The sequence below is a fragment of the Ipomoea triloba genome, chromosome 3, assembly GCF_003576645.1.
Source record: "Ipomoea triloba cultivar NCNSP0323 chromosome 3, ASM357664v1".
In the NCBI taxonomy this organism is placed as follows: Eukaryota; Viridiplantae; Streptophyta; class Magnoliopsida; order Solanales; family Convolvulaceae; genus Ipomoea; species Ipomoea triloba.
In genome coordinates, this window is record NC_044918.1 from 31,754,009 (window position 1) to 31,764,643 (window position 10,635).

Genomic DNA, 10,635 nt, shown 5'->3' on the forward strand with positions numbered 1-10,635 from the left:
GTGATAATGAGTTCTATGGGAGGCAGTTCCCATGCGCAATTCACCTTCTTATCTTTCAGAATAGTACTAAGCATGAATCCATAGCCAAAAACTTTAACAATCCATATGGTTGTAGGACTAACACCTGTTTGAACATTATCTACTAAAAAGTCAAATATCACCCTTGACCAATCAACAGGGTAATTTTCCAGAAGTGCACACAACATCCGCATCTTCTTGTNGTAATTTTCCAGAAGTGCACACAACATCCGCATCTTCTTGTCAGATATATCATTAGTCCCAGATTGTTTGCTCTCAACAATCTTATTCAAGATGTCTACGACAAATTCATAGTCCAGTTTCAGCATTTTTTTCTTCAAAATAGATGGAAAGGATGAGGGTTGAGAATGACCCTTCATCTTTTTCCACATCTTCTTTCTGCTATATTTCTTCTCAGAGCAGTCCGGATGGAAGCCATCCCCACAGATAGGAAAGTCAAAAACTCTCCTAATGTCTTCATGAGTGATCACAACCTCAGTACCATTGACTACTGAGTGTATTTCATGAATGCCATTTACAGTTTGTATTTCAGCATTAATGTAGAACTGTGTCACATCAATGGGATACCAGGCTTTATGCTTGAAAGTAACAAACTTGTAAAGATTACCGTCCTCAAGACACTTCACAACGTGATTTCCAAACTCTTTGTCAAGCACTTTATCAAGAAAACCGTCGATTCCAAACTCTTTGTCAAGCACTTTATCAAGAAAACCGTCGACATCAAGCATCGAACCGGCTTTAACCATGCAATGGTTTGACTTCTGACCTTTAACAACGGCTTTAACCATGCAATGGTTTGACTTCTGACCTTTAACAACGGTGGAGAAGATGCAATGGTTTGACTTCTGACCTTTAACAACGGTGGAGAAGTACTTGAAAACTTCCACATCTTCACATGGACGGGTTATAATTTGTGGTGTTCTAAAGGGTTCTTGAGAGGCCGGTGTCTTTTCCGGCGAGGGTGAGGGTTTTGTCGGTGGCGCATGAGCATTAGCAACCTCATCGGAAGATGAACTTGAACTTTCAGACGAAGAACTTGATCCAGATGACGACATGATTCTCAACTTTTGGTGTTGTTAGAGAGGTTTTAGGGTTAAGAGGGTAACGGTGCTTTTGGGAGGGTAAAAGGTAAAAAGTGAGAGGTACAAGAGGTTATATATGGTGAGAGATGGTGGATCGGGTGGATCGGGTCATTTTGGAGAAAGTGGAGCGAATTTATGAGCAAGAGACAAAAACCCTTAAATGCCCTTTAATGACGGGGCAAAAATGGCATAAAGCCGTGGTCGAGGTTTGTACTGATAAGGGTAGTTTCCCATAAGATGAAATAGCTATTTAATGAGGAGAGAGAAACGCACTCATTTTTCCATCACATCTTGATGGCCCGTCCTTTCATGTCAAACGGTTTAGAGAAGTTGGAGCGCATGCTTCGGCATTTCCTTCGAATAGGGTATTGACACGTGTATCATCACGATCCCACGTTCTCAAGTTGAACGGTCATTAGAGAGTTTGCCCAAGAAGCTTGTTCAACACAATACATTTGCAACCCTTCAATTATGAGTGGGCATAGGAACTGTTGAGAGTTAAGGATTCGGTAGCTCTATCCTTAGGTAGAACTGTTGAGAGTTAAGGATTCGATTATGAGTTGTATGAATTCGGTCATCACATGTGCTTTGTGCTTTATCAGTCTTCGGTACTGATAGAGTTTTAGCCATTGAGTTTGCCATTCTTCGGTAAGATTTAACACTTCGGAAAAGAGAATGACAGACTACGCAAACAAAAGATAGTTCCATTCATTCGAAAGATAACAAGTGACATCCAAGATAACATACTAGACTGGCCAACCCAACCCTGATTTTGTTACAAGGCATGACAACTACTTTCTTGCCTTGCCTTTGCCCTTATTCTTTGCATGCCTACTATTAGCAGTAGACATAAGGCTTTGTCCTTGGCTGCTCTCCGTGGTAGGAGGGCTTGGAGCTGGTAGAGCACTTGGGGCAGCGTCAGGGATCCAAGATGGAGCCATAGGTCCATAACCAGGTTCATTTTCAAGCACCGAGGACTTGTCAGATACATCATCTGGCTCAAGCATCGCAAGATAGCGAAGATAGTCATCGTCATAGTCTGCATTTACTGGCTGGTTTGGAGCCTGATCCTGTTGGTACCATCTTTGGATGTCATTCCAGGCATCATCTCCAGTATAGTTCATGGAGGGTGGAGGAGTTGGCCCATCATCTCCAGTATAGTTCATGGAGGGTGGAGGAGTTGGCCTTGGCACAAGGTTATAGTTCATGGAGGGTGGAGGAGTTGGCCTTGGCACAAGGTCTGGATCCGGCCAGGGTGGAGGAGTTGGCCTTGGCACAAGGTCTGGATCCGGCCGGTAGGGTTCCTCGTTAGGTGGAGCTAAACCTCCAGAGTAGAAGCCTGGGACAGACAAGGTAGGTGGCTTGGGCACGTAATCCTCAGAGTCCGAATCGGAGAGTTCTAGAGGATGTGCAGATGTGTCCCCTTGGAGAGGTTCTCCCTTTTCTTCTCTCAATTTGTTGAGTTTACTAGTTCCTTCTTTCAACAACAGCCGAAAAGAGAACCTTTTCTTGACGGGTTTCTCTTCAGAACATGCCTTCTTGTCTTTTCCCTTATCCATTCCTGCAAAATAGAAGACAACACAAAGGATTAGGTGTTAGGGTACCTCTCCCTTCCTCGGTTGTGATCTATTTATAGAGAAATTGTGGCGTTGTGATTGGCTAAGATCCATTTGACGTGACCAATCAAAGTTGCAACCGTCCAAGAGTTTTGAGCATATCCATTAATATGAATCCGTGAACTTCTGACTCTAAGGAGCATTAATTTCAAGATGTCATAACTGATAAGTCCTTTCAGTTTTGGATAGATTCATTTGTCTCTCCATCAATTCATCTCTATCATACCGAGCTCATGCCTTAAGGTAGAGAATCTTGCTTCGGCAAGCGGTTTAGTGAGAATATCCGCAAGCTGGTCTTCGGTATTCACGTACTCAAGTTTGATATCCTTTTTCTCCACATGATCTCGAATGAAGTGATATTTTATATCAATATGCTTGGTTCTTGAGTGTAATACAGGATTTGGAGTTATGGCGATCTCACTTGTGTTGTCACACATAATGCTTACTTCTTTAGCAGATACACCATAGTCTTTGAGTTGTTGCATCATCCATAGTATTTGTGCACAACAACTGCCAGCCGCTATGTATTCGGCTTCAGCAGTGCTTGTTGCAATGGAATTCTGCTTTTTACTGAACCAAGAGACAAGTCTTCCCCCTAAGAATTGGCAAGTCCCTGATGTACTTTTTTGGTCAATTTCGCAACCAGCAAAATCTGCGTCAGAATATCCAACTAGATCAAAGGTGTCACTCCTCGGGTACCAAAGTCCCACACTTTGAGTCCCTTTTAGATATCTTAGTATCTTTTTGGCAGCACTCAAATGACTTTCCTTCGGATTGGCTTGAAACCGAGCACATACTCCTACAGCAAACGATATGTCTGGTCGACTAGCCGTAAGATATAATAGAGAACCGATGATTCCTCTATATTTCGTCTGATCCACATCCTTCCCTTCGTTATCAATATCCATTCGTAACGAAGTGTTCATGGGTATTTTCACTGAGGACTTCCCATCAACTCCAAATTTCTTTATGAGATCCTTGGTGTATTTTGCTTGATTTATAAAGATCCCATTTCGTTCTTGTTTGACTTGAAGACCCAAAAAGTAGTTTAATTCTCCCATCATGCTCATCTCAAATTTTCCTTGCATGAGTTTTGAGAATTTCTCACATAGATCCGAATCGGTACTTCCAAAAATGATGTCATCTACATATATTTGTACTAGTAGAATATGGTCTCCATTTTTGATTCTGAAAAGGGTTTTGTCAACTATCCCTTTCGTGAATCCACAGCTTATAAGAAAACATGATAAGGTGTCATACCAAGCCCTTGGAGCTTGTTTTAAACCATATAAAGCCTTTTTGAGTTTATAGACTTTATCCATCCCTACTTCAGAGATAAAACCTGGGGGCTGCTCAACATATACTTCTTCTTCCAAAAGTCCGTTCAAGAAGGCACTTTTGACATCCATTTGATAGACTTTAAAGTCTTTCCATGCAGCATATGCTAGAAAGATTCTTATGGCTTCGAGTCTAGCAACAGGAGCGAAGGTTTCATCAAAATCGATCCCTTCTTCCTGACAGTATCCTTTTGCGACTAATCGAGCCTTGTTCCTAACAATGACTCCTTGCTCATTCATCTTGTTTCTGAAAACCCATTTAGTTCCAATGACGTTTTGATGAGTTGGTCGTGGAACCGGTTCCCATACATCGTTTCTCTCAAATTGATGTAGTTCATCTTGCATGGCAATGACCCAGTCCGAGTCATTTAGTGCTTCTTCTATGGTCTTCGGTTCAATTTGAGATATGAAACATGCCATCATGCATTCCCGAATGGATGCTCGGGTTTGTACATTATCATGTATATCACCGATGATTTGATTTTGAGGATGATTTCTCAACCATTTTAGATCCGGTTGAAAGGTGGTAGGTGGTGCTCCTTCATCGACAGAGGGTTCGTCTTGACTGTTTCCATCTTGTTGTACTATTGATTGATTTGGCTGATTTCCATCATTCGGTAATACTTCGGTTTGAGATGAAGTATTTGGTAGGTGATTAGGAAAGAGTGGATAATCATCGTCTTCTGATTCTGATCCTTCAGATAATTCTTCAACTTCTCTATCTTTCGTCTCTTCATCAGTTTGTTTCTCAGAGATCACCACGCTCTCTTTTGATGATTCGTCGAAGACTACGTGTATTGATTCTTCTATCACCATGGTTCGCTTATTCAGTACTCGAAAAGCTTTACTCTTTTCAGAATATCCCATAAATATTCCTTCATCAGCACGTTCATCAAAAGCCTTTAGATGTGATTTCCCGTTGTTATGGATGAAGCATTTACTTCCAAATATGTGAAAGTATTTTACAACAGGTTTTCTGCCTTTCCAGAGTTCGTAGGGTGTAGCTCCATGATCTTTATGAATAAGAGATCTATTTTGAGTGTAGCATGCTGTGTTTATAGCTTCGGCCCAAAAACGTTTCGGCAAGCTTGAGAAAGCAATCATGGATCTTGCTGCTTCCTTGAGGGTTCTGTTGCGTCTTTCAGCTACACCATTCTGTTGAGGAGTTTTTGCTGCTGAAAGCTGATGCAGTATACCGTGTTGTCCACAGAAATCCTGAATGACTTTGTTTACAAATTCAGTTCCTTGATCAGACCGAATTTTGACAATACTTAGATCCTTTTCGGTTTGAAGTCTTCGGAGCAAGTCTGGAAGGACTTTCTCTGTTTCATTCTTCTTTCTCAGAAAAGATGTCCATGTATATCTTGTGTAGTCATCTACTACCATAAGAGTGTACTTTCTCCCGCTTAGACTAACTGGATCAACTGGTCCAAATAAGTCCATATGGAGTAGACTTAATGGTCTTGCATTGGTGTTAAGAGATTTCGTTTTGAACGAAGACTTGATCTGCTTTCCCTTTTGACATGCTTCACATACTTTATCCTAGTCATAGATTACATTCGGTAATCCTTCAACCAGTTCCTTTCTTGCAAGCTTGTTGTGGCCTTGAAGTTGAGATGATTGAGTTTATGATGCCATTCCCAACTCAGATCTTTCTTGCTTTTGGTGATTAGGCAAGTATTCGGTTTTACTGTTTCCCACGTAACAACATACATATTCTTTCTTCGTTTTGCTGTTAAAACAACTTCATGAGATAGTTCTGAAATAACTTGACATAGATCTCGTGAGAAAATAACTTTCTATCCTTTGTCACAAAACTGACTTGTGCTTAAAAGATTGAACTTTAATCCTTCAACATAAGAAATTTCTTGGATGATTAAACCATTCTTCATAACATCTCCGGTGCCCATGGTTCGTCCACTTGAGTTCCCACCGAAAACTACTTTAGGACCATTCTTTGCTTTATAATTGCTCAATTCTGATTTATCTCCAGTCATGTGTCTCGAGCAACTGCTATCTACATACCAGATGGTCCTGTTTTCCTGCATTAAAAGATTAAGTGTTTTTAGGTACCCATACCTTCTTGGGTCCTTGGCGATTAGCGGTGAGCTTGGGCATCCATGCATACCTAGAACTCGTAAGGTTCATCCTCGGTCCACGATACCCGTTAAACACGCGATAATCATAAGGGATAGCATAGTAGGCTTGAGGTGACTTCGGTGAATAAACGTTTTGAAGAGGAGGTGTTGGTTTATTCGTGTTGACTCTAGTGTATGAGGTCTGTTTATGTCTATGATGGAGCAGAAACTTTGCTCTTGTCATTGGTTCATAGTCCATAATCCAGTCCTCATCACTAGGATATAGAGTACCTTCTCCATCTCTATGCTTGCTAGGGAACTTTTTGAAATTCTTGACATTACTCGGGTAAGAGTTCGGTCTTCCCTGAGGCATACCCTTGCGTTGCTTATGTGAGTAATGTAGCATCTTATTGCCTTGGAATTTTCCTTTAGATTGGTTATTCCCAAGTGGTTGACCATTTGCGATATGACCATGATGGTTCGGTACGCGAGGTCTATACCGAGGGGTCTGACGACTTCTCGGATTACCATTTTGGAAATTTCCTCTCGTAGGTGTTGGTCCCAAGAGGATGGGGTACAAGTCTAGAGGGGGGGGTGAATAGACTTGTATAAGATTTTGCAAATCTTTTCGACCTCTCGTGTGTATTGAACTCAGGATGTTTAGGTTCGATACCTCACGAGGTGAAGACAAAGTTTTATGCGCAGCGGAAAAGTTATCCCCTTTTAGTTAGCACGAGTTTGAGTTAGTTCGAGAGGTGTGTTTATATGCAGTGCAATCGAGAGGTTAGCGAGAGATAAATACAGAAAGTAAATGCGAGAGAGATTTTTAAGTGGTTCGGCCAACCCGCCTACGTCCACTCTTCTTCCAGAAACTCCCTGGAAGGATTGCACTAAAACTTCCCTTTTTAGTACAATATCGAGCGCTTGAGCTTTGATCACGAAGCCCGCCTCAAGCCTCAGGATCTTCACTAGACAGCTGCCAAGTTACTCCGCCTCTTCTTGCTTAATCCAAAGCAAGGACCTTTGGTGGTCACGGTTGAATGTAACAAGCTCCAATCTGACCAAAAGCTATCGTTGAATCAACTTCGATGTAGAGCAGCTTCGGTCACCTTCTAGATGTGTAGCAGTTTAAGCTTTGTAACTCTCTCAAACACTAAGATGTGTTTTCTCGCTATTTTGAATATCAGGATGATATTCCGGATTGAGCTCAGGCACTTGAACGTTTGAAATAGACACCTCTTAAGATTTTCAGAATGAACTCACTTCTTCTGACCAAGACTTCTTCCCCCTTCTTTAACTTGTGTCTTCACGTCCTTTTTATATGAGAGTTAAGGAATAATTCCGTTGGAGGGAAAATTATTCCGTTTGAAATTTGTCTCCCATGCTGTGTATGGGTCTTGCATCTTTTCAGCATTTTTCATGGAGTAGTGGTCTTGTAACTTGAACCTTTTGTTTGGTAGTGGATATTCCATAATCCACTTTCTTGAGTCCATGCTCCACTTGCTACTTTTGGTAAAAGTTACTCTTTTTAAATTCCCATTGATCCTCGTTCTAAGGAATAAGACCGACTTTGGATTAGTGCACCTTCTATCCGTTTGTTGTGGAATTCTGATGTGGCATCCACTTCTGGCACCTCCTTAATATTTTATCTCCATGATATTCTTCTTCTCCAAACTTTATTCATGCTTCCTGACCGTCATTCAGCCTTTTGGAGAAATGTCAGTTTATCGAGACCAAGATTGATGTCTCGATTGTTTGATGTCTTGATCCCCATGTATCGAGAGATCTATCTCTCGAACTCTGCTTATGTCTCGAACTGGGTTGTTGTATCGAGAGGTCATACTTCTCGAACTCTGCTTATGTCTCGAACTGGGTTGTTGTATCGAGAGGTCCTACCTCTCGAACTCTGCTTATGTCTCGAGACTTAGTTGATGTCTCGCAGACCCTTATTCCTCCAGTGTTGTCCCGTGCCTTCTTCTGATCTATCTATAGGATTACAACACGAGACTTTCTAAGATGTTCACACAAGTTTACCTTAAGCTTAAATATTTTCCGAGTTGAGCTCAAGTTACTCGGTTGTATTTTCGCTCTTAGTTTACTTGTCGAACTTACATTGATTCCTATCTTTCGAGACTTAGGGGATTCTAAAATTACATTTTTGGTATCATCAAAACCTAATACATTATGTTCCTAACAGTAGGTTCAACAATACGTGTTTCAGTCGAATCATTAGATCGACTCGTTGATTGTGGTTCTGTTCCATTTGTGGCGTTAATCACTGGCTCAAGATTTTCAGTTTGTCCTTGGACAAAGATAGAACTTAAACCTCCACTAGTAGAAGGATCAGTTGGTCGTGTTAAGAGAACATGTTGATAAGAGCTGGAGCTATAACCGAGTCCGGTTCTACTCCCTGATGGTCTTTGATCATCTACCATTCGATCCATTAATCTGGATGAATTTGTAAATGTCGCAAGCACCGCACGCAAATTTTGCTCTCTATCATCCTTCGCTTTACACTCTTCCTCAAGAAGATGAACTTGCTTCTCTAGCTGGCTTATAGATTCAAGCATCTCAGCATTTTTGGACCTTAAGTCCTCGAGATCTTGTTTTTCTGCCAATAGCTTGGCATTCTCTTCTTTGAGTTTGAGGTGTGAATCCTCAATACCATCAAAACTCTTATATATTAGGGCCTTAATTAAGTGGTGCAAGTTAACTAGGTTTATTAAGTGGTTTGGTTGGACTAAACAACTAGTAGTTGTATTCAACCAGACACTGTGCCTATATAAATCTGTATTGATGGGATACAGGATAGGCATTATATAGCACATACAGTTCACGGTACTCATACTGCTCAGTAGACACCAGTACACCATCTAGGGTTCTGAGTCAAGTATGAGACAAATCTGGCTAACGGTCTACCGTTCATGAGGCATTGCATCAACTGTGGCTGGAGATCAATACGGCTTCCGCTTCCGCTACTACGAATCAGGTTTCTCGTATACTATTCTATTTAGTTAGATTATTTATATCTAACATCATTCTTTCGAATGCTTCCCTAGGGTTTTCATGATATGTTGATTCGGAACTATAATTAGAAGAGTGGTTTTGTGAAGTTACCTCTTCTTCATCTGCCATAAGGCACAGCTCTTCATCTGAGTCCTCTTGACTGAAAAGACATAGTAGTCCTTTTTCATCCTCCGAACTGTCACTTTCTGAACTAGAGCTGGAAGTGCATGACTCGTCGTTCTTTTCTCCTGACTTCTCTTCTACAGCTAGAGCCTTCCTTCGCCTATCATTCCTCTGGTTTTTGTTTGGCTCTTCGTCGGCATCATTTGATGCACTCTTCGGGTTGTGATAGTTTCCCGAATTCTTCTTGTAGTTGTGTTCGTCCGGATGCTTCTTGACGATGGGGTATGGACATTCCGCTTTGAAGTGTCCAGGTTTTCGGCAGTTATAACACAGCACTTGTATTTCATCCTTCTCATGTGTTCTGGATCCGCTAGCCTTGTCATTGCTCCGGTACTTCATTCTTCTCGTCTTGTCAGAGTTATCATAGGATTGATTCTTTCGCATGAATCTTTTGAACCTTCTCATGAACAAAGCAAGCTGATCATCAGTGAAAAAATCATATGAGGGGTTAGTATTCGATCTGAGTAGTACTCGTTGTCTTGAGATCTCTATGATCACGCATAGCTACTACTTTCATTACCCAGCTTTTTGGTAGTCCTCGGAGAATCTTCAAGTTTATCTCCTTTTGTGTTAGCTTTTTCTCATCAAGATCATTGATTTCCATCAATAACTTTATGAACCGAGCTTCCATTTCAGTTATGGACTCCTTTGGATTGAGTTTGAAGTCTTCAAACTTCTTCATGGCAATCGTCAGCTTGTTCTCCTTCTCTTGTTCGTCTCCATCACCTATGAGCATAAGTACATCCCAGATGTCTTTAGCATTCTTGCACTTTCTTACTCTCGGGAACAATGATTCGTCCAATGCCTTGTAGAGTATATCCTTGGCTATATTGTCGAGATTTACTCGGGTTCTCTCTTCGGTAGTCAGCAAGGATTTCTCCTTTGGAATCATTTCTGGTGATGTCGGATCGGTAGCAACACGATTGGGGTTGACTTGTAGTATCTGGATGGGTCCATCAGTTATCACGTCCCACATCTCATCATGCATGGCAGACAAGTGAGCCTGCATGCGCACTTTCCAATCATCAAACTTGTCCAAGTTAAACATAAGAAAATGCCTATGATGTTCCATTTTAGACATAGTGCAAAGTTTGAAAATATTTTGATAAATTTTTCAAAAAGGATCACCAGGCAGTATACACAGAGTGTTCACCGTTCAAGGCAACCCGCTCTGATACCACTTGTTGGTCCCGGTGGTAGCAATGTGAGTCTAAAGGGGGGGGGGGTTGAATAGACTCACAAGGGGTTTTTGAAAACTTTTTGTCTAAAGAGATAAACGCAGCGGTAAGAATAT

The 10,635-nt window shown here is 41.3% G+C and overlaps 1 protein-coding gene across 1 annotated transcript; it reads right to left on the reverse strand.

Moving 5' to 3' along the window:
- Positions 1-5,627: 5,627 nt before the first annotated feature.
- Positions 5,628-10,329, reverse strand: LOC116013211. The gene is made up of 6 exons (XM_031252859.1): positions 9,862-10,329; positions 9,270-9,758; positions 8,630-8,842; positions 6,154-6,516; positions 5,897-6,116; positions 5,628-5,806 (listed from the first exon to the last, which is right to left on the reverse strand). Exons 1-6 carry the CDS (start codon positions 10,327-10,329, stop codon positions 5,628-5,630), a joined length of 1,932 nt encoding a protein of 643 aa, XP_031108719.1.
- Between the last annotated feature and the right edge of the window lie 306 nt (positions 10,330-10,635).